Source organism: Mirounga leonina, unplaced genomic scaffold (genome assembly GCF_011800145.1).
Source record: "Mirounga leonina isolate KUSES-001 unplaced genomic scaffold, KU_Mleo_1.0 Mir_153, whole genome shotgun sequence".
In the NCBI taxonomy this organism is placed as follows: Eukaryota; Metazoa; Chordata; class Mammalia; order Carnivora; family Phocidae; genus Mirounga; species Mirounga leonina.
In genome coordinates this window covers 14126764-14150727 of record NW_023270387.1, presented here as the reverse complement: position 1 = coordinate 14150727, position 23964 = coordinate 14126764, and the positions used below count along the sequence as shown (strand labels likewise).

General features: G+C 52.4%; 1 protein-coding gene across 1 annotated transcript in view; it reads right to left on the bottom strand.

Annotated features, from left to right (window-relative positions):
- Window positions 1-20804, bottom strand: part of TMPRSS4 (transmembrane serine protease 4) — a 25904-nt gene extending 5100 nt beyond the window's left edge. The window contains exons 1-8 of the mRNA XM_035009426.1: window positions 20707-20804; window positions 20269-20323; window positions 13330-13363; window positions 9706-9819; window positions 6832-6984; window positions 5641-5770; window positions 3179-3280; window positions 2182-2222 (exon numbers count right to left, since the gene is read on the bottom strand). Coding sequence (XP_034865317.1) covers window positions 2182-2222; window positions 3179-3280; window positions 5641-5770; window positions 6832-6984; window positions 9706-9819; window positions 13330-13363; window positions 20269-20323; window positions 20707-20804 — 727 coding nt within the window. The remainder of the gene's footprint in view (window positions 1-2181; window positions 2223-3178; window positions 3281-5640; window positions 5771-6831; window positions 6985-9705; window positions 9820-13329; window positions 13364-20268; window positions 20324-20706) is intronic.
- Window positions 20805-23964: the final 3160 nt, after the last annotated feature.

Below are 23964 nucleotides of genomic sequence, written 5' to 3'. Positions count from 1 at the left end.
CCTCTGACCCTCCTCCCTCGTGCTCTCTGTCTCTCATTCTCTCTCTCTCAAATAAATATATAAAATCTTAAAAAAAAAAAAAAAAAAGAACAGAGCCCTTATGACTGGAACCTGGAGGGGTGGGGAGGACCAAGCCCATTTTGAGTTATTCCTAGGGAGCTGGTGTCCCAGACTATAGGCTTTCCCCCAATCTCCCCCTTCCTTGTTGGGCTTCGGAAGTGTTTATATTATGAACAGGGGCGTGTCCATTGTGCTGGGAATTCATGGCCTTCAAACCAAACAGGTGATGCAGAATTACAAAAGTCCTGCCCAGGTGGCGTGTCCCAGCCACTGCTGCGGAGTATCAGCAAACAGATGCCCACAAACTGCTCTGGGAGCCGGAAGTGGGAAGAAGGTTCCAGAAACTGGATCTTCCTATCCTCAACTCACCTTTCTCCAAGTCCCTTCCCCCGTGACGAGTGAGTCTCCCAGTTTGACACGCTGTGCTCTCTTTCATATGCCACTGTCCTTGGCTTTTCCATCATGACCCTCAAGCTCTGGTAAAAGCCTCCATTCCCACCTCCCTGCCCTGCCCTCAGCCTCTCCAGTCCTGGCGGTCATGGCCACAGTGGTGGTTCTCCCAGGAAAATGCTGCCATCCTTTCTGGGCCTCTGCCAGCCAGGGGCTTTTCAGACACCTCTTATTCCAAACTCTGCTTTCTCTGTGTACCCCTCCCCCCCCGCCCGCTCCCTTGCAGCCCCAGGGCATCTCTCTTTCTAGGGTAGAGTTTAAAGTCCTCCTGGCAGCTACCCACTCTCCTTAGCTAAAGTCTCCGTCTAGCTGAATCGATCTGCTTTTAGCTCCCTAAAAAGTCATTCTGCTTATGCTCGAGGAAATACCCATCCCTGAGATGCTGTCCTCTTGCTATTTATCTAAACCATTGATCCATTCAGCAAATTTGTACTAAGTGCCTACTGTGTTCAGGGATGCTGGGAAGAGAGTAGAGGACAAGATAGACGGACAGACGTGGTCTCTCCCTTCTTGGAGCCTACAGCTCAGTGTTTAGCCTGGGCACCACCCCCTGGGGGCCACCCGATCCCTGGGGACTTCCCCTGTTCTGGAATTTCCATAGCCTGCCCCCTGGTGTTGGCCTGCCTTTCATTTCCTTTGTGCTTTGGTCTTCCCGGTAAGACTGACAGATCCTCAAGGGAACGTCTGTGACTTCAATCTCTCTGTGAGGACAGTGCCATTTAGTGCAGAGGGCAGATGGTGTGACTGACGGTTCAGTCATTCACTGGCTGGCCACCGTGTGTCCGTCCCCACACACGAGGGATTGTGGGCGTCACATGATAATGACAAGAAGTCTTAACATCCAACAGGGAAGCCTATGTACTGCCCAGCGGCAAAGGCAGTGATGATGGCCTTGTTCCACTCAGCCCGTCCAGTGTCTGGCCAGCGTGGCAGGCTCTGGTCAGTTCTTCCACAAGGCTGGGAGGACAAGCTGGGTCACAGAGCTTGTTTTCTCTTCTGATCTCCTCTGTAAGAGCTGCATCCTCTGGGGCAGTTGGACAAAAGGGCTTCTTCGGAAGAGGAACCTCAGAAAGGTCAGGTGAATTACTCAAGGTCATGCTGGAAGCCAGTGGGACTGGTGCCTGGGTCTCTCTGCGGCAGGTCGGCTATGAGCGCTACTCAGTCCGGCACCTCCCACCTGTGACCTCGCATCTCTCTCTTGCTGCTCTCTATCTCTGTTATAAGTTCCCGAGGAGAGTGGCCAATTCTTTGACTTGTCTGGTATTTTCTACTTCTCACTAATGTGCCTGACAGTGCTAGACACAGTCTAACTGTTTTTTTGCTAAACTGAATGCTCTGGTCTTGGATAACTGAGCACACTTTTGACAGAGGAGGCCTTGCGGGCCTGACCAGGGTGGGAGGGCGTGGAGGCCCAGTTCTATCCTTCCCAGTTTTCTGTTCCCTGCCAGCTCTCTGCTTCGGTTGTGGGGTTGTGTGTGGATGGTACTAAAGAGTTCTTAATGTCCCCCGCTTGAAGGAGCACTGCCCTACAGACCCAAGGCCCAGGGAAGTTTAGTTTGGGACAAAACAGAGAAACTTAGAGTCTGAGAGATTTAAGAATGAGGATGAAGGTCTTTCTCCCTGCTCATTGCTGGCCCACGGCCCAAACCCTCAGAGATGGGACATACTCACCAAGGCAGTGCAGGGAGACCAGGGAGCCCGAGAGACAGGGTCTGGAAGGGAGACACAGGGCCTTGTGGTTTCTGTGGGAGGCAAGGACTCCGGTCCCCTGGCCCTGTTGACCCCAGCCCCCCTCCCAACACCTGGGAAATCTGGAACCCACGTCCTGGGGGGACTGTATAGAAACGGTATGACCACTTAGTTCATTGTGATTCGATTGGTTTGGGTTGAACGCCCCTGCTGTTCAGCACCCACTGTTTGCTGGGCCCTGCCTGCGTCAGAGCCCAACCCAAGACCTTGGCAGCCTGGAGTGGAAGAGAGCTGAGCCTGGAACAATGTCTGTTACACTGTGGGCTTTCCAGATGGACAAAAAGTGGGATTTCAGTGGAATTACAGGCACACGATCCTTCTGCTACCATCTTGGTCCTTTTTAAGATTTACTCTTTGGTGAATAAGCAGCCCTCAGCAGTATCCCCAAATGCTGGGGAGCCAGAATCTTCTTCGGGGCTCTCTGCTACAGTGTGACCATTTTTATCTAGCTGCTGAGCTCTCATGCACAGTGGGGAGGCGGAGGAACAGACCGCTGCCAAAGGCCATGTGGCCTTTTCTCTGGAGAGCTGGGAACGTGGAGAGGTCTTACTCTGGCCTGGGTGAGTGGCTGGGAAGGACAAAGTGGCCTTTGGAATCTTGCCTTATTGGGTTTAATCGGGAGCATAAAGCGGTAGGAAAATTTTTGGTTTTACTCTTGGATGACACGGCCACCAACAACATATGGACAGCACACTTTGTCCAGCTGTCTGTTTTATATAAAAAAGGGAGTCAACCCAGAAAACCTCTCAGAAATCTGATTCTCTAGTTCTTGGTATCTGACAGTCTGCATGGCCTGGAGTTCTTCTTGTGGTCTGGCTTACATTCCCCTTGCTGCACCTGCTCAGGGTAGCTGCCTACAGCCCTGATGGCAGCCTCCATTGTGAGCCTCTTGTGGGCCAGGAGGTGTCCTCTCACTTACCCACTTAGGTTTTGCACCTGAAGCCCCTGGCCGTTCTCTGTGATTCCAACAACATCCAGATCTTGGTCTGGGCCGATCTCCACAGCTCTGAAGGTGGGTTTGCTGCTCACGTTGGGGGAGAGAGATTGAGAGAGAGAGAGAGATGTGAGGTAGGGCAGGACGTTAGAAGAAGATGGGGGGAGTAGTTCCCACTTCCAGGAGCTGCAGTGGGAAAGAACGTGTCCTAGGACTTGGCTCTGGGCACGATGCTGATGTGGATGCTCTTGCTTCCCCAGAGCTCTGGACAAATTTTAGGGACATGTTTTCTTAACTCCCAGTTGTAGCCCTATTTCAAATGTCCCAGCATTTTTTTTTTTTTTTTTCTGATTCACAGCCAGGGAACTGGAAGGTGGATATTTGGTTTTCTGAACAAGGCATGTGGGCTGAATTGGGTAGTGGGGGTGCATTTATGGCTCCCTTGGAGATAGGACAGGACGAGATTAATCTTCACATGAGTCCAGAGAGTCTCTCCCTTGGACCACCCTCCCTCTTTCTCTCCACTGATCCATGTTTGTCTTCTTTCAAACCTTGGGTTTAAGTCTTTGCTCCTCCAGGAAGGCTCCCCTGATTCATCCCATTGTTCTGATTGTCCCGTCCTTCCCCATCCAGCCATGCTCGTCCTGGCTCTGTGTGCAGGGCTCAGGTTGACTGAGGCACTGGCTGACTGGCCACTGATGCTCTCACATTCTGGGCCAGGATCCCGCACACCGGGTGGGCCCAGGTACACCTAGAAGGGCGTGAGTGTGGCGGTGCTGGGTTTCAGAGCCCTGGAGATGGAGGCGCTTGTCCTGCCTCTGACACTAGCTTGATGTGTAACCTTGACAGGTCACGCCCTTCTCCGGGTTTCCTTAAGCCTTAGTTTCTCCCTCTGTAAAATGAGAGGTGGACCGGATAATCTCCAGAGCCCCTCCCACCTTGGGAACCATCTCGGGTTTTATGGTCCTGGGACAAGAAGGGCTTCTTATCTAGGTGGAGGAAGGAAAGTAGAGAAATTTGAGACCCGGAAGGAGGGACAGTGGTGGAAACGGACAGTCCCCGGAAAGGTAAGCTCTGACTAGCTTTGATTCTGTAGAACTCAAGAAGCCAGCTGGTTTGGTACGTTAGTGCACTCCGGAAGGACAGAAATTCCAGGATCCTATTACCTTAAGAAGCCCCAGAGACACCTTGGTTGCGTAAGGCAGCTGCAGCCCGTGGAGCTGGGAGCTGGGCACCCCTGACGCCGCAGTGGCTGGACTGCCGTGGAGGGGAGGGGCTGGCTGCAGGGGAGGCTGGGCCGGCCGGGTGGCTGCTGGGGGTGGGGTGGGGGGAGGAAGAGCAGGGCCAGGGCATGCCTTCCCACCTCTCCTCAAAAATGAAGGAGGCAGAGGTGGCCTGTCCAGGGTTGCGTCCCACGGCAGGTATTGAGCAGTAAAGACCTGATAACCAGAGAGCAGAGGGGGCCAAAAGGTCTGATGGATCAGTAATGCTGCTGGGAGCATTTATTGAAAAAGAACCTGGAGGCTGCTTTTTAGGGGTGGATGGGAGAAAGTTCTGTGATTGATTGACAGTGTCTGCATGTCCAGTTTCTTAGAGTCCTTGGGGGCTTGCCAGGGAGAGTCCTTGGGAACCTGCCCCACTCTGCAGCTGAATAAATGGGTATTTTCCCTCCTCTCTGGTTAGGCTCTCTGAGTGATCGGTGGCCTTACCTCTCCTCCCTTTATAGGGAAAGCCTTGGGGGAGGAGAGAATTACCCAAGCTAGAAACAGAGACATTGCTAGAACTCCTGATGCCCAGGAATTAAGGGGTCTTGGGCACAGACCCCAAGCCTCTTCCTCCCAGCTCCTGCCGAAGCAAGTGACTTATCTTCCCTGAACCTATTTCTAAAATAGATACAGTAATAACTACCTTTGTGGTTTTTGCCAAGATCAAATGAATATAAACACAGCATGCAAATCACCCTTACGATTACGTAACTCTTGATCCCCTGAAGATTTGGAGCTGTTTTAGAAATTTGCTGAGAGAGCTGGGATTGCTGATGGGGCGCCAATGTAATCAGGTTTGTTTAAGCTGAATTTTAACCAATGGGACATTGAAGAAGTAAATGTTACACTCTGGGACAGGGTGTCTTCTTGCAGAGCTGTGAAAGAGTGAGGGTCTTGAGGAGCCAGCACTGTGTGTTGGGGGTGTGTGGTGAGGCTTATATTCTCTCGCTGTACCTGATAACTGTCCTATGACATTGCCAATGCTTGCCCCAATTGACCCTTGAGGAAACTGGGGCTTAGGAGATTGACCTTCACGTTGCTTGTATGTGAAAGTGCTCAGGTTCAAGGGCAGTTCTGTCTGGCTCCAGTATTTATATTTTTAGGAAGGGAGGAAGGAAAGGGGGAAGAAGGGAGGAGGTCATAGGGATGAGGGGACAGCCTCTGGAGGCTGGGGCCAGGTACCTGTCATAGCCCATCTGCCCACAGGCTATCTTGGCCAGAGCTTCTGTGAAGTTGTCGAAGCAGGCAGAGGCCCAGCTCTGTGTGGCCGGGTCCAGCACCTGCAGGGTGGATCGGTCCCTGGAGAGGCGGACTGTGAGGGGGAGAACCTGGGTCAGTTGCAGGGCAGGGGCCTGTCTGGCCCATCTCCCTCAGAATTCATCATGGGACCAGCACAACCTCCCTACACCCAGGCCCTAGAGCATCATAGAACACCAACCCTTTCAACCTCGGGGTAAGTTCTTCCATTTGGCTTCGCCTGACTGAGCTTCATTTTTATGGTAGCCAGGGTGACCAGATGTCCTGGAAACAACCTCCTTGTGGACCTGTTGTCCTGGCACAATTACCAGCAGCTCTCTATTTTATTCTTAGAGATACCAGTTTTGGTGATCTATGGTGACTCTACCCATGGTCCACACAGCTTGCCTGGCCTAGGGGACTTCTCAGTGAGGAACCTAGCTCCTTTTCCATGTGAGGTCAGAGGGAGGAGGTTGAGAGGGAGGTACTTTTGGCAGTAGGATGGCAGGTGCCCATAGGCATTTGACTACTGATAAAAAAACAAAGATATATGCAAGAAGTCACTTAGTCCTGCCCCTCAAAACCCCCCAACACCCATCTCCTGGGCTGTCCTTTCTCTCCAGAGCCCAAGTACTAGGTGGGTGAAGCTGGGCCAGCCCCGGCCAAGAAAGAAGATGAGTTTTTGTTGGAAACATCTCCTATTGCTTTGAAGGACCTAGCTCAGTCTTGTTACATAGGAGGCTACAATAAACACCTAATGAATAGAAAGATCAGTAGCTGGTTGACGGTCTGACACTCACTTTTCTATCCCCTTGAAAGAACAGATTTCACAGAAAGGAGGGAACTCCCCAGGGTCATCCAATCCAGCCGCCTGCCTCAGTCCCACCCCGGTGTAGCAGAACGGGGCAGGCTATGTTACAATTTCCTGTCCCTTCTGGTCCGCATTTGTTCATCATATTCACTGAGTATTTGCTACATGGTAAGCACTGGGGCCCTAGTCCTGTTGTTCTTAAGAACCTTACAATAGGGATGGAAACTGACAAGTCATTTGGCAGATGCTGTGCAGTGGATCAAGGGGGACCTGAGCTGGTTTCCTGCTGTGCCAACTCCCCCAGTGCCTCCAGCCCCCAGACTCACCTGCCACTGGGGACCCATCGGGGAAGGTCTTGACACAGAGCTGCTCGTCCTCCCCGGAGGCACAGTCCTGCTGGCCGTCACACACCTGCCTCCTCAGGATGACGTGGAGAGGCTGCCCGCAGAGGAAGTAGTATTTGTCCAGAATCACCTTGACTGGAAGGCAGGGGCAGGGAAGGGGCAGACAGGGCTGACGGTCAAGCAGGCAGCCCCCGGGGGGTGGGAGAGGCTGTGTTTCCCTGAAAACATGCTGGGCTTCAGGACAGGCAGATGAGGGCTCCAGACGCAGTGACGCCACTTGGTAGCCTGGGTACTTGGTCCTGAGCCTCAGTTTCCTGATCTGTAAAGTAACACCTATCCCATACCTACAAGATGGCGGAGGCATCAAGCGAGAGAATGTGCAGGAGAAATTTAGAAACAGCCCCCACTGGCCTCATCCTCCCGGTGCCAGCACAGTGCCTCTGGTAACGAATAGACAACACGGGGCCTGGAGCCCAAAGACGAGAGCGCTGGCCCTGCCGCCTCTCGTGTGACTTTAGACCCGTCACGTCCCCTCCCAGGGCCTCGGTTTTCTCATCTGTACAGTGGGGTGAGGCGGTTGAGAACGTTTGGTGAGCTGGTGGCCGTGAGTGTCTTGTAACCACCGAGTGCTATTCTAGAACTAGGTGTTCTGATCTGGGGCTGAGAGATCCCTGAAGGGCTTGGCGGCGAGTTGTGTTTTGTCTTCGGCCCACTGCTTTCAAATTCTGTTGCTCCTTTGCTGCCTTGGGCTGACGGGACTGAGTCTAGTTTGTGACTCCTCAGCGAATGAATACTTCACATTCCTAAAGGCTCCTGGTGGGAAGAGACCCCCCTGCCTAACTGAACCCTCCCCTGGCCCGAAGCCCCCTCCTGCTGTCCAGTGTCGCTCCTGGCTAGCCCTGCAAGTGACAGTGGTAAGTCTGACGGTGGCCTCGCTGGTCACTGCTCAGAGCTTCCCAGGCACTGCCTTGTGTAATCCTGACAACAACCTGAGGTGGCTGGGGTCATGATGAACTCACATTATAAGTGGGGGACACGGAGATTTACAGAGTTGAGGTTTATTTCCCAAGGCCACACAGCACTTATGTGTAGAGCCAGAATTCCAGTCAGGGTCTGTCTAACTCCAGAGCTCTTTGCTGCCTCTCCATGCCTTCCCTGAGGGGCTTCGAGATGGGGTCTGCTGGCCCGGATGCCCCTGGTGTGAGGGAGCCCAGGAGAAGAAGCAGGCTGAATCTTTCCTAGACCTTCAGAGTTTGGTTCATGGTCAGGAGCTAGGGTAAGGCAGGCTCACTCTAGCCTCTTGGGACAAAGCCAGGACATAGTATCACCAGTTGAGACCCCAGAAGCCAAAAAGTTGGGTGAGCCTTGCCTGGGATGGAGGCTCAAATGACCTTCTCTGGTTGCAGAACCTGGGGGCCCACGGCATGGAAGCCACACAGGACCTTGTGGGATGGGGAGACCCCCACTTCTGAATCATGCACCACTGCCTGCCCGGGCATGCCCTGGATGAATCTTGGCCCCTTCTCCTCTCTCCAGTGTGGCAGGGCACAGGCTCAGAGAAAGCAAGGTCTCCTTCATATTAGCCTAAATAGAACAGGCTTAGGACGGCAGCTGTGCTTATGCTGCTGCAGACCCAGGGCCAAGGGCCAGCCAAGGTCAGGAAGAAATCCGCATCTCGCAGCGCAGCGGGACTCTCCGGGATCTGGGTGGTGTTTGTGTCGTGGATCTGCATTTCCATTGCCACAGATGGAAAGGGACTCGTTCAGTCTGGGTCCCGGGGGGCCCGTCCCAGCTGTCTCTAACTGCCAGTCCTCTCTGAGCCTAGATGCTCAAGTGGAGGGGGAGGGTTTGGGCCCAGTGATCTGGGAGTGCGCGGTGGCTGTTGCTGGGGAAATGCCACCATGGTTCCAAGGGCAGCTCCTCAAGGGCCCGTGCTACCCCGTTAGCAAACACATGCTTTTGTGTATGGCCTTGGTCACATCTCTGCACCCTGTCCGGTGACCCACACTTGGGCACGACCTAATTTTCATCCAGGTGTTTTGCATTATCTCCGATATCCCTCTGGGAGAGACGGGATGTTTTACAGAGGAGACGGAAGTTGCGAGAGGTCAAAGGACTTACTCAAGGTCACACAGCAAGGGGCTGTGCCGAGATCCTCACCCAGGTGTCCCGACTGCTAGCCTGGTCCGCTGGGCCCTGCTCCCCACCCCGAGAGTGCCGTCAGTAGCCTGCTGTGACTGTGGGGGAGGGGAAGGCAAGGACAGTCACAGGAGTGGGAGTGGAGACCGGGATGGTGGGCACGGCGGGTCATTCAGTTCACTCTTTGTCGCTGAGTGGCCTGCGCACTGGGTCTCAGGCACTGGCAGGGAGGAAGACAGAGCTACAGGCAGTGTGTGTGCGTGCGTGCGCACGCGCCTGGGTGGCTTCCCGTGTGCCCCCCATCTGTGTCCCTCTCTCACAGGTGGAAAGGCTCCCCGCTCTTACAGCCGGTAGGGCTGCTCCAGTGTCTGCAGGCGCCTGACTAAGGAGGCAGGGGCGCGGCCGCCCTGGCCGGTTGCCTGCGTGGCTTTGTCCCGTGTGCAGCTGTGCTTTCCCTGTGGTAGAGATCCTCTGGGGTAGGTGGGGGCTGCGTTCACCTCCCCCCTTCACTCTTGGAGGAAGGCTCCCATCAGAGCAGGGGGTGGACGCATGTCACACAAAGCTTTCTGCAGCTCACCTGCCTGTGGCTGCTGGGTGCAAGGGTGGAGGGTAAGGTTGGGCTTGGAGGGGAGGTGGCAGCTGCCGTTTCCTGTGGGGGATGAAGGGGAGGTGGGGGCAGTAATGAGGGGGTGAGGGTGGGGGGGGGCTGCCACTTACTGAGGACAGCCATGATGATGATGGTCGCCAGGCTCAGCAGTGCTGCGATGATGGGGATGCCAACCTTTTTGAAGGTTTCCAGGGGAGTGCGAGGTTTGCGCAGGGGGGTGACGTCTGTGAGGCGGAGGGAGAGAGCCTGCAGTCAGCACTTAGAGCCCGCCCCTGCCAAGGCCCACAGCCTCCCTGCCCTCTGGCCCTGGTGCTGAGCCGCAGAATGCTTTGGGTACAGTTTTGCTTAGCGCTGCGGTTTTATTCCTGCAGACTGGGCTTAGCTTCAACAGTGCATGGTCACCCCCCCCCCCTTCGCTTATCCAGGCTTATCCATCTTTCACCTGTGCCCCTCAAAGGAGACTCCAGACCATGGTGTCTTCTCCTTGTCTTGACTTAGCCTATTCTGCAGTGTTTCACCCTGTCGGGTCTGCCCTGCATCTGCCCCGGGGGAGGCAAGTACTCATTTACTTTACTGTCATTTATCCTCTTCTCTGACTTATCTTTTGGTTAAACTGTAAGCTTGAGGGCAGGGACCTCCAACGCATTCCATGCTTCGTAGAGCCCTGGTACATGCTTGTGAATGAACACATCCTAAGGGCCCCCATCTCCAGTTCAACTCAGCAGATGGTGAGTCCCTAGAATGGTCCTCATCTTTAAGGAGATGCCAGTTTGGGGGAGGAAGCACACAAGGGCAGAGTTGCCAGTACCACCAGACACCACCAAAACACTTAAATGGGCCTCTGTAGGCGGCGATGGGGTGGGGTGGGGCTGGACCAGCTGGGCAGAGGCCTGGGGGTGTTGACTGTGAGCTCCTCGTGTGCCTGAGATGTAACGTGAGCAAGTGCGTATTGTGGAGGGAGGACTGGCAGCGTCAGTCTGTGGAGAGTCTTGAACACCATGCCGGGAATTTGGATTTTACCGGGAAGGCAGTGTGGAGCCATGGGAAGCTTTGAGCAGTAGAGAGACGTGATCACCTTCATATTTAGAAAGGTGAATCTTTCATCAGGAAGGAGGTGGATGGGAACAAGAGTTTGGGTATAGGGAGACCAGGTAGGAGCCTAGAGATGCCTAAAACAGAGGTAATAATAACTATATTGTCTTTTTCATGTGGTTATCCAAGGAGATGGTACCAGGGCCAGGATTTGAAAAGTTAAATTCTCAGGAAGTACCCGAGATAGGTCCTCTTGCATCCCCTCTCCTTGCAGGTAATAAGCTGCGGCAGGTGCACGGAACTTCTCCAGGGCGAGCTAGGGCAGGAAGTCTGGCAGCCTTGAGTCCCTGGAAGGCGATAGGTCAGCTTTCTTTCCCTCACCTCCCCATGGCTTGGTCTGTCACCCTCCTTGTGAGGCCTTGTTGACCTCCCTTTTTAAAAGATAATCTTCCAGTATTTCCTGTCCTCTTTCCCCATTTTTAAAAACATCAGCTCTTAACATACTCTGTATTTTATATATTATATATATTTTCCATTTCCTCCCATCCCTGCCTGAAATGAAGACTCTATGAAGATAAGGAATTTTTCTCTTCTTCTTCTTTCTTCTTTCTTCTTCTTCTTCTTCTTCTTCTTCTTCTTCTTCTTCTTCTTCCTTCTTCCTTCTTCCTTCTTCCTTCTTCCTTCTTCTTCCTTCTTCTTCCTTCTTCTTCGTCTTCGTCTTCTTGTCACTGCTGAGTCCTAGGTGCTTCAGCAGGTATTTGTCGAGTGAATACATGCATCGCTCTTTGCTTGATCTCTTAAGCACCTCCTTTCCGTCTTTGTTACAGGTCTCATTTCCTGGCTTGAATGAGGGCTGGGTTATATGTCTGTCTCGATCGCTTTCCTCAGCTCTTCAAAAGCAGAGAATGGCATCCAGCCATAGACTGGTGCTCAGGAAGTGCTGGTATCATTGTTGAAAGGGAAAGCGTAGGAAATGTTTCGTCTCCTCAGGAGAGTTTAAGCCTCAGGCACAAAGCACAGGCCTGTGGGGTGTGGGCTGGTGTTGCCCATCAGGGGCAGGAGCAGGCACCAGGGAGCTTCTCAATCTTAGCAGGTACGGTTTGAAGGTTCTAGCAGTCAGTGTACAGAGCTGTCCTCTGTCCCGTGGCCGTGGACATGGCGACATTTTGTCCATTCCTCCTTCATGCATGATTTATTTATTGAGCACCTTCCGCTGGGGGTGTGAGGTGGGCTGGTTTTCTCAGAGGTGCATCACTTCTTGGGAGCCCCTCGAGGGGTTCCCCTGTCCAGGTCCCCATGTCTCTGCCTCCCTGATGTCCTCAGGGAGAATAGCATCAGGAAGGGTAGGGTTTTCTTGGTTTACGTTTCATACGTAAAGTTGACAAAGCCACCATGAGCTTTGTGAAGAGCCTCCCTGCCTGCCCCTGTTCCTTCCTCCAGCCGGTCCTGCCCACCACTGCAGGACAGAGCCTCCCAGCGTATTGCTGTCATCCTGTCACATCCCTGCCTGAGAACCCTCCGTGACTTCTGGATCTAGACCACACTCTTCTCCAGACTTGCAAAGCCAGTGGGATTTGGGGCCACGTGGACTTCCCACTGCTAATCCTCGCCGGTCCTCAGTGCCACACGGGCAGTTTCTGCCCTGGTCCTTGTGCACCTGCCTTCATTCCCGTCTTTGAACCTTTGCTCCTGCTCGTCCCTTCACCACTGAAACCCTCATTACTTCCTTCTGTTTCGTGATAGTTTACTCCTGTGGGGACTTTGTCAAAGCTTGCCTGACCCCGTGACGCTATTATCTCTGATTGCTTGGCACTGATCGCTCCTCGAGCTCCCTTCATGTTGGCATTGGTAGCAAATCTAACTTGTTTTCTGGTTTGGTGGTTCTCAGGCTTACTCAGGTGGTGGAGCTCTTGGATGTCTGGTGTTCTCTGGGGACACAGGGGTCTACTGGTCTATCGAATTCCAGAGCATAAACTAGGCACCATCTTACTTGCGGAAGATTACATTGTTTGTGATCATTATTAACGTGGGGCCCTGAAATTGTTGAAGTAAGTGGGATTGGTTATTTCCTTGTGGATCTGTCATATTAGTTTGTGCTTTGCTGATCCAGCAGGCTATCATCAGGAATAGCTCTCAGTGGTTTAACAAAATGGAATGGGAGGGGAAAAAAACCAAAACCTTAAATTTGGGAACACTTTATCTGTTAAATTATTCTTCTCCTGTAAATCAGGCAAACACTATCATTTTCTGGTCTACCAGGGAAAATACCTTTGTCCAGCATGTTCCATGGAAGTGGTCAGACTGGCAACTCCGTGAGGGCAGGGACTCTGGCTTTCTTACTTCCTGTTTTAGTCCAGTGTCTAACCCAGAACCTGGCATGTGGCGCACTCAGAGTTGTTGAATGAATAAGAAAGTGAGTAACTGAATGAATGAGTTGGAGAATCACTGCTCTTGGGGTTTTAGGTTTGTTGGTCCTATTTCCCTGGAGACCATGCTTCCTACTTCTAGAATTATCCTGGACCTTACAGTTGCTTAATACATTTTTGTTGAATGATGAATGGGTGGGTGGTTGGAGATCTTCCACAGCATTTAGCCCTCGGTGGTGGTGGTGAGGGCCATGCAAGAGGGATATAGTATCTATTTGGTAACTGGTTGAAACTTGGAGGCTGAGGTGGACAAGGCAGAGCTGGACCTGAGCTTACCAAGGCTGTTCAGAGGTTGATTGCTGTCAGGATCCTGTAATTGAAGGAAAAACAGTCAGTGAGTTGAGTGAGGGAACCTCTCAGGCTGGGGCTAAGGACCCAGGGGAGGCTCTTGGTTCTTATTTGCATCCCCTTCTCTCTGCTGAATCTAAGTTGGGGGGCTCAGTGATATCTCACTGGCTCAAAATATAAAATTCAGGGGCTCCTGGGTGGCTCAGTCATTAAGCGTCTGCCTTTGGCTCAGGTCATGATCCCAGGGTCCTGGGATCGAGCCCCACATTGGGCTCTCTGCTCAGCGGGAAGCCTGCTTCTCCCTCTCCCACTCCCCCTGCTTGTGTTCCCTCTTTCACTGTCTCTCTTTCTGTCAAATAATAAAATATGTGTATATATATATTACACACACACACACATATATATAAAATTCAGTTATGCATCTATATTACCTGGTACAAGTAGCTTACTAATTATAACAACTAGTTAGCAATTGTGGAAATGTTAGGCTGCTGGGTTGTTGTATTACTGAGTTTCTTAGAATGATTCTGCTCAGCCGTCTGTTTTGGTCAACTATTTGTCTACTTTTATAGATGTCTTAGTTCTGTAAAAACTTGGACACTTCACAAAAGGGGTACTTCAATGGCCAATCTGTGCCAAAAGATGCTCAGTATCATTGCTCATCAGGCAAATGCAAATTGACACCACAATGAGATATCTCTGTGTAGACACCTGAATGGCTAAAATTAAAAAGACTGACAATACTAAGTGCTGATGAGGCTGTGGAATATTGGAACTCTTATACACTGTTGTCAGGAGTATAAATTAGTACAGATACTTTGGGAAACGGCCTAGCTGAATCTGCTAAATCTAACTATGTGGCTATTCTAGGATTCTGTGACCCAGGAATTAGCCAGGAGAAATGAGTGCATGTGTCTAGTGAAATATCTGTACACAAATATTTGTAGTAACTGCATTCATAATAGCTAAAAATTGGAAAAACCCAAATGTCCATCACTGGTGGAGTAGATAAATTGTGGTATATTCATATGATGGAGTATATTTTAACAACAGACCAACATAACCTAGTGCTAAAGTGCAATGACCTATGGGGATGAATCTCATAGACATAATAATGAAGGAAAGAAAGTAGACACTAAAGAGTATGCTCTGTATGATTTCATATATATAGATTTTAAAAGGTAAAGTTAATCTATGGCGATGCAAGTCAGAATAGTGATTACCACTGGGGAAGTGGGGCAGTTATTGGAAGCAGCACGATGGAAACTTCTGGAATGTTGGAAAACTTATATATATATATCAAGTTGTCCTTGATCTAAGTGTTGGTTACATGGGGGTACATATGTTTAATATTCACTGGGGGGTACACTTTAGATTCGAGTGCTTTATTGAATGTATGTTATCCTTAACAGAGCAAACAAAGACAAAACCCTACCAGAGCACTATGGTACTTCTGCAGGTGTACTCTTAGGTCACCATGGACACACATACACAAACACAAGCCTCTGTTCTTCCAGTTACACCACTGCGTGTGTGTGCTCAGCACACAAACAGCCACATAGGGTCACAAACAGGAGCCGTGCACACAAGGCTCACATACGAAGTCCACTCGCCCCCTTGCCTGCAAAGCAAAGAGTAAGGGGAGGGGACTGCCAAGGCTCATGCCTCACTCTCGTGCCTCCCAGAAAGCTCTCTTCTCTTTGCTCCCTTTCCAGCTGCTACAGGAGCTGGAGTCCTGGGGCTGGGTGAGCGGCAGGCCTGCCTGGGGTCTGGGTCTCCATTCTGGGACTTGGCTGTCCGTGGTGCTGAGGTCACGATGGTGCCACTGGTAGGTGGAGGAGCTGCAGGACCCTGAACGTTTCCGCCTGGGAAGTTTTTGAGTCCCATTTGGGGGTGACAGGGCTTCTTCTAACCCCTGGGTGGGTGTCCCAGATTAGGTCTGGTTGGTGGCAGTGGGGAGTGGGGGCATCCCGGGGTGTTTGCTTCCATGGCTGAGTGTGGCAGACATAATCATTGGGAGAAGGAGCTCCTTCCTTTCCTCCCAAACTCTGTAATCCACTGGAGGGACGTGCCTGGCATTGTCCTTTGGTGGCATGAGGCCTTGGGCGGCTCGGGGATGTTCCAGAGACAGCGGGCCCTGGAGTCTCTGGGGGCTGAGTTGGAATACAGGTTCTGTGTCTTATTAATTGTGAGTCTTGGGTGTGAGAGGGTTAACCTCTCTGAGCTTCATGTTCTCCCTCTGTAAAGTGGGGAAGCTGGTACTTACCTCACAGTGCTACTGTGAGGTTTAAGTGAGCTATGTAGTGGGAAGGCCTGGCTCACATAGGCGAGCTCCCTTCCCTCCTGGGCCCCCCAGCATTTGCTGCAGAACTTTCTACTGCGCAGTTGTCCTTGTTTCTTGTGGCCTTTGAGTCCTCAGAGTTTTGCACTGGACTTTACTCAGGAAAGACCAGATAGATGCTGTTAAATGGAACGGGACTCTGGGCTCTGCCCTGTGGATCTTTCCTAGCCACCTGTCCTTTGCCATCTCCAGGGCCTGGAGGAGGGACTGTTTCCAGGGTAAAGATGAGAACAAGTCCTACAATACTGCGTTGCAGTGGCTGCCGAGTTAGGTAATAATAGTATCAACAGTATTTAATCTACACACAGTCATCGTGTAAGAGTTTACAAAATTCTTTTGTCTGACTCAGTCAGGTTCAAGGCTGAAAAGGATCCCAATTGTCTGATACCCAGTATGGTTAGCATTACGTAATTAAGTATTCAATGAACTATTTGACAAGGCCCTGCTCTAGGAGCTGTGGATTCAAAGACAAATAAGAAATAAGTGCAGTAGGATGGGAGAGGTGCCCAGACAGGCCAGGTCAGGCCCTGCCCTCACCTCTGATGGGTGTGGAGTGGGGGGAAGGAGGGGAGGACAGGTGTGAGCAGATAAAGCTGGAGCGATGAGTGCCATGCAGGGTGAAGTGGGTGATGGGAGCCAGTGCCTGCTGGATACTTAGAGCCAGAGGCCTAGGGACGGGGTCAGGGTGGTTAGGGACAGCTCCTGGGCTGAGATATGAATGCCAGGGGGGAAGGAGCAAGCTTGGTGTTGGGGAGAGAGAACAAAGAGCGGCAAGGACAAGAGGAAGGAGAAGGGGGCTGGTGGTGGGAAAAGATACCCGTGCTTGGAAGGTCAAAGCAGCAGGCCTCATAAGCTGACTGGATGCTCTTAGGCCTTCAGGGAGCGGGTAGGAGGGTATTTGCCAAGATGTGAAGGCTGCAGGAGGGGCAGGTTGGAGGGGTGTCAGGAGCATCCACTGAGTGGCCCTTCCCTGTCAATTCATTCTTTCTCACTAAGTCTGCTGTGGTCATGTGCCTCATTAGTTGAGGTAGGTAGGGCAAGTCTCTTGTTTATTATTAATTCAGCAAATATTGACTGCCTTTGATGGGCCTGGCATTATGCTGGAGGCCGAGACGCAGAGGCAACAAAAGAGGCTTACAGCCTGCACTTTCTTGATTCCTCATCTGTAAACAGAAGTGACCTCAGTACCCCTTTAGCTAATATGTTTTCGATTGCAACCCACTGAATAGTGCTTATACAGAAAACATCCCACACCTGAAAACAGAGAAAATGAACTAAATCAAAACTACAAGCTAGAATGACAGAGACTGTGACTAATTGGTAATTAGGGCATCCCTGGTGTCTCCTACAATACCTGGCATAGAGTGAGTATTTATATATTTTTAAAAAGATTTATTTGAGAGAGAGCATGAGAGAGAGAGCAGGAGCATGAGTGGGGGGGAGGGGCAAAGGGAGAAGGAGAAGCAGATTCCCTGCCGAGCAGGGAGCCTGACACGGCTCGATCCCAGGACCCTGAGATCATGACCTGAGCTGAAGTCAGACGCTTAACTAACTGAGCCACCCAGGTGCCCCTAGAGTGGGTATTTAATATTTGTTGAGTGAAAGAATTAAGGAAAATATCTTGGTTGGTCAGCCTTGAAGAAGCTGACTCTGGCACATTCACACATTGGAATATTATGCTGCAGTCAAAACAAATGAACCACGGCACCACAGAATCACATGGATGGGGCATTAGTAATTTAACATTAAGGTAAAAAGTAAATCCCCCAAAGATTACATGTAACACAGAATCTTTTTCATAAGGAAGCAAGGAAATGATAAACATGGGGTTTGGGTTGAGGCTTACTTTCCAGGGGGCTTCTAGCACATTTCCTGGCCTGGCAAAGACGTAGAATCAGTATCTGTTGAATTCTTAAACATAAGAGACTTGCCCAGCTACCTCGGCAGGGGGAGGGAATGTAGGTGTGAGGGCAGGGGATCTCCTGGTCAGATGCAGCGTTTGTCTGGGGTGGTGAATTATGGGGGCTTACTACATTGTTAAAGCCATCTAACTAGCTGGAGTTACAAGGTGGCCCCCTGTGGGCCAGTGGTGGAAAATGTCATGGATCCAGGATTACGATTCATCCGGTGCTGCGCACCTGAGGTTCAAAGAGGAAAAAAGAAAAAAAGCAGTCTCCCGGCTGTGCTGAGGGGTCCAAGGAGTCAAGCTCCTATCCTCCCATCCTCCTGTGCTCCACTCTTTCAGGCTGCCAGAGTTCTTCCATCCAGTGGCCTGCTCCTTGGCTTTCTTGCAGCCTCTCTGACAAACATCTCCAACACAGTGAGATTAGAGATGATGGGTTGCCAAACTTCTGGGAAGGGGAGCTGCAGAAGGTCACAAGCCTTCAGGGTAATGGGCAGGGAGGTGGGCACATTGAGGTTTATGAGCAGTGACTGGGGAATATCAACATCAATTACCTTCCTGAGCAGGGTGGAGACGGAAATGCACAGCAGCTGTGTTGCCTTTCGGCCCAGAATCCATCCTGAGTCGGGGCTGGGAAGTGGGGGAGAGATGGGGCTGAGAGATGAGGTGAGAGTCTTACCAGGTAAGATCCAGGAACCTGGCCACCCCCTGTCGCTGGGTGAGTCTGTGCTGTGATCACAGGATGCAAAGCCGGATTGGTCTCTGGGGACCATTCCAGGCAACTCCCTAGTTCCCTAGACCAGGGAAATGTCTAGCCCTGGAGTTGGTGGAGGGAAGGTGCTTGAGAGGCCACGAAACACCTACTGTGCTGCCTTCTGCTTTGTTGGAGGTGTCCCAGTTTATCCCCAACTTGAACTCAGCCCTTGGCCCCAGCTGCCACAGCCCAGGCCCAGCCCAGGTCCCGCAAAGGCACCAGCCTTTCCTGTGTTATTGGGTTGCTGGCTGGGTCAGGCCTGTCTGCTGTGTTGATTCAGTCTGCTCTGGGGCTCTGACTCATGGGCCCAGCCCAACCAGTGTCTGACCTAAGGGTTCATCTGGGAAGGAAGCTCCTGGATTACAGTGGGAGGGCAGGAATGCCTGGGCCCCCAGAGCCCAGAAGGGCCCAGCTGGAAGAGGTGGGGGTGGGGTGTGGAAGAGGAAGTTAGAAGGTGGGTGTTAGAAGGCTGACAATCACCTATTGATTGCCTGGTTCGCTCAGAGAATCATCTCTCCCTGCTTTTCAAAGTCGCTGGTCACAGAAAGACATTAATCCGAGACCATGTGTAGAGGCAGAACAATTAACTACTGCATTTGGGGGTTAGTACAGAGCTTACCATATCTTGCATAAATGCTGTCCCATTTAATCTTCAGAACCACCCTAAGAAATTATCCCCATTTTCCAGAAGAGAAGACCAAGCCTCCTGTAGATTAAGTGGCCTCAGAGCAAGTCAGGAGCAGATCCAGCTCTTGGGGGGCCGGGGTTTTGGGCTCTGTGGACTATTGTTTTCATCCCCTCCTCGCCCGTCCCCATCGATATGCAGGGATTACCCCCAGCATCTCCCCAGCTCTCCCCAGCTCCCCAGGCAAACCCATCTCTGCTTGGTTCCTGGCTCTGCCAAGTCTTCCATCAGCAAGGGTAAGCTCTCCTCCCTCCCAGAGTCTGTCTGGGGAAGGGCCTAGGGCAGTGCTGGGCCTAGCAGGGGCTTCATTGTTATTAGCATCCCTTCTTCCTCCCTCTGCCATTAGGTCTGCACGTTTCTCATCTCTTCTCCTCCTTCCTTTATTTACCCTCAGTCTCTGGTGTTTCAGATTTTGGAGAATCCCGTTGGGTTTAGCACAGCTCCTAGCTCAGAGGTGATGAACCCAGGCACCAGGCGCTCTTCTTTTTAAATGAGGATGAAGATCAAGCGTGCTGCAGAGAAGACACGAAGAACCATCCTGGGGAGTGTAAGTTCTCACATTGCCTTGTCTTTTGACTTGCGGGGTGCCTTTGGGCCCACACCTCAACCTCTCTGAACTTCAAGGTCCCTAGGGTAATTAGAAACTCTCTTTCAGAGATGGTAAAGCAGATAAGAGAGTTAATAACCCCACACTGAAACAGGAGGTGCTCCACCAGGCAAAGAGGCCAATGGAACAGAAGGCCTTGCCAGCTCTTTTGTCTGCTTTTCTTGCCACGCAGCCTGCCCCTGGGCCTTATTTTTCTTTTCCTCTCTGCATTGCTGACTCTGAGCTTCCTTGTTCTGGAAAGAAGTCAGTAGGGGCAGAGCTCGGATGATTGGGGTGCAGAGGAAGGGAGAAAAGCAGGGGCTCTCAGTAAGGGGGCTTTCTGGCTCTGCTCTGGTGTGCGGCAGTTTCAGGCTCCTCTGGGGGCTTCCCGTGGTCCCTCAGGGAAAACTTAGAGGCAGAGATGCTACTGTTGCTCGGTGATGGGATAAACCGGTCCTTGGTGGCTCTGGCAGGTGGCAGCTAGGTTGCCTAGGCCAGGGACACAGCCAGGGGGAAACCCAGGGGAATGGGTGGGGAAAGTTCTCCGGTGAGCCAGGAGACCCGGAGGCTGCTCCTAGTCGGAGCTCAGAGCAGGGCTCGGCCACTGGCTGGCTCAGGTGCTCAGGGCTGCTCTGAGGGTGCCTCCCGCTTCTCTGACCCTGAACCTGCATTCCACTCCCTGACCCAACAGCAGGCGGCTGTGAGCTCTCCACCTGCAGCGGGGGATAGGGCAGTTTGATGCCTTTACCAGGCTGGGGCAAGTACCGTCTGTCTTGGGTGCTTCAGCCATGACAGGTAAGTGAGGAGAGGGGCGTGAGGGTTTGGTGGTTGTGAGTCAGCAGAGGGCAAGGTGTGAGTTCACCCAAGATTGGTCTGGCTGTGATGCAGTGGCCCTGAGTGCATGGAAAGTTCTGGGAGATGGCAAATCATGCTGGCTCGCAAGGATGCTCTGAACGATTAGCCTGTCTCCAGACAGGTCCGGGCCGCTCACCGGTGGGTGCCCCAGCTCTCACATGCTGGGGTCTCAGCGAACGTTCGCCCTGCTCTGCTTTATGCGAGGTGGCCACACAGCAGCACGTTTTCCTTCAGGACTGACCTCCGCCTCGACTGCTGCATTAGAAACCACCGGGCCTTGTTCTGAGCCACGTAGGCGCTGACCTGGTGGCAGTTTGAGCGGAGCACCTTGACCCCCATCGCTGCACGCAGTGGCTCCAGGGCAGGGCCTGGGGCGGCCGGGAGGTGTCAGGGGGTCTGCCGTTGTCCCGCTGCCAGCCTACTGTTCGGCTGCCCTGCCCTCCGTTAAGGATCAACCTTTGGGTCTAGGCCCACCTCTCCACTCCAGGCAGGGCCACGGGAGAGGGCGCCGGTGTAACTGTTCCTATTTCGCAAATGGGGAAACCGAGGCACGGAGTCGCCACGCTCTCTGGCCCCAGGTCACATGGCGAGACCACGTGAAGGGCAGGCGTGAGGTATTAGTACATGGCCGTGGGGTTGAGTTGAACTTGCCTCCGGGTGGCACCGCAGTTAACTGTAACTCATACAGATCCCGCAGACGTGCTTCTCTCGGTGCCCGGAGGAAGCCGCCTGTTCTCTGCAGCCTGAGCTTTCCGCAGTTCGACTTCACTCAGCTTTCTTTTTGCCCTAGGGTGGTGGGTCGATGCAGCCCCCTCCCTCCCAGGAGGGTCTGTTGGAAGGGAAGATGCTCCCACCTTTGCGCAGCGGAGGGTGTTGTGTGGGCAGTGGCTGAAGGGGACACGAGAGAGCCATCGGGAGTCCCGCCACTCGGACCGACGGCGACCTGTAGGGGTTTGCCTTTAGGAGGGGCTGATGGATCTTACAGCTTGGGGGTGGGGAGGCGATCTCTAAACACTGCAGTTTACTTGAGCTAAAGAGCTGCCACCCAAGGCGTGGTCTGATGTTTATAAAAGAATCCTACAGAGTTTGTCCTGCCTCATGCTCTCTTTTGCTTGCTCTGAATTGTCCTTTAAACTTTGAGGAGGGAGGTGGTGCGGAGGGAAGAGGGGCTCTGGTGTTCTGAAGTTGAACTCTACAATTTACCTGCTGAGCAACCATGAGCAAATCGCTTAACATCTCTGGGACCCAGTTTCTGCCTTTGGAAGCGGGTGTGACAAGTCCAGGATAAAACCAGAGAGTGCGAAAAGTTCTGGGAAGGGCTCCAGCTGCCACTGACACCGCGCCTTTTAAAGGCTACGGGAACCCTGTCTGGTCCTCTCCTGATTTTACAGGCTTGTTCATGGTCCCCTTGGTTGGTCTTTGCCGTTCGAGGGGTCGCAGCTGCTCTGGTCAGACGAGGATTGCCCCTGTCCCTGTTTGTGCTGAGCTCTGTGTCAGGAGCTCTGGCCTGAATCCAGCTCTGCCCCTTATGAGCTATGTGTTTCTGGTGGCAAGTGACTTAGTTTCCTCATCTGTAAAACGGGTTGAGTGTGATCCGCCTCCTGGGGTTGTGGGTGCGGATGATCTAGATGACGCAGGCGGCGCACCTGACTGGTGCTCGGCAGATAGAGGAGTTGAGTACTCGAACATTCGCGCCTTCAGCTCCAGTTACCCTGCAGGCTTGGGGAGCAGAGCTGCACACGGCGTTCGAGGAGGGTGTGCGCGGCAGTGCTGTTCAAGGGCAGGACTGAGTGTCCTCACTTGTTCCAGACCCCCCCGGGGAAGCAGCCTCTGGGGGGCTGGCTCGGCTGCCGCAGCAAAGATCCGCCATCTCCTGGCGAGCGTCTGCAGTGACTCCCGGGTCTCTCGTGAACTCCGGACTCGGGGTCCCGTAGGAGTGCCGCCGCCCTGCCCAGTGGCTCTGACGCTTGCCAGGCACATCACTGAAGCTCCCTTTGCCCGCTTTCCTGCCCACTCAGGAACTCCGTGGGGCCGCGCCAGTTCTTCCCCTCCGGGCTGTGGTTGGCTAGGGGAGGCTGTGGACCGAGCGCAGGCCTCAGGCCAGGTGTTCAACCACCGGGAGCCTCGAGTTCCTGTGTGTGTGTGTGTGTGTGTGTGTGTGTGACAGACAGATCGATTCTGAGGCTTCTTAATGAGACCAGAATATGCATAGCCTCTAGCAATTGCCTGGTATACAGTAAGAATGCACTAAATGCCAATGATAAAAACCACCACCACAACAATAATAAGACTGTTGTATCCATTTGGTGAAGCCCTGTTCTTGGGGCTGGTTATACAGCAGTGAATGAAAAAGGCAAAGTCCTTGTGCCCATGAAGCATATATGCTACTATTTCTTAGTAGTAATTAGTAACTATTATTATAGAACCTAGTAAGTGCTTGGCTTAGTGCACACTCAAGAATCCTCCGTTATCCGTGGGAAGAGCCTGGCAGAGGTCCTCACACACCCCTACCAGGCACTGCACAAATGCCATTGCTGTGATTTCCTGGGGCCCGCGGGCTGCCCACAGGAGGGAATTGGGCCCTGGAGTGCACTGGACAGAGAGGGGTTCTGAGATGATGTCACGTGACCTCTGCGACCTCTCTATGAACACAGGGAGGAGGCTGCAGGCCAGAGAAGCAAAGACCTTTGGGAGCACAAACATGGTCCTTTAAAATGGGTAGGGCCGTCTCAAGGAAGTGGCAAAGGGGATGTTCAGGATCAGTGGAGGACATTACAGAAAGACCTTTCTCTCTCTCTCTCAGTGAAGGGAAGGTCATCTGAGCAACAGAAGGGGTGTGAGTAGAAGCTGGATGGTGTAGATGTCCACAGTAGACCAGGGCAGGGCCAGAGAAGGGCTCTCTGGCATGCCGGGGGACTCGGTGGAGACTGAAGTTGCTGCAAGAGCAGGGAGGCAGGGCAGGAATGGGTAGGGGGTCCCAGGCTGTTTTCCACGTGGGGGTTCTATGTTAGATTTTGGTGGGCATTGGGCTCTGAGGCTGAAACAGATTTGGGGGAAAACACCGACCTCTACTTTGAGGAGACCTCTAAGGTCCTTTCCTGAGGGCCTGTGACTTGGAAGAGCTTGTTTGTTGTTAGCCTGGAGCTTCTGTTGCCCCCTCCCACAGAGGAGACTAGTCCTAGGCCTGATTTAGTTATAATTTCCTCTCTCCAAATCAGTTTTCTATCCTTAATGATTTCATGGCAACTTGGGTTTTTTTTCTAAGCAGCACTGGGTATGAAACTTCCTCTTAGTCTTCTTGAGAAAAGTCTAAGTTAATTCTGCCCACTAGTTTCCCTTGTCTGTGTGTTCACTTCCTCCTTGTGACCTTTGGTAGAGTAGTGAGGGATGAAGTCTCCTGGCAGAAAGGGCATCATCTTTCCTCCACTTGGGCCGTGTCAGCTGGTACATTCTTCACTCAACACACGCTTTATATTATAAAGTAGACCAACTTCTAGGT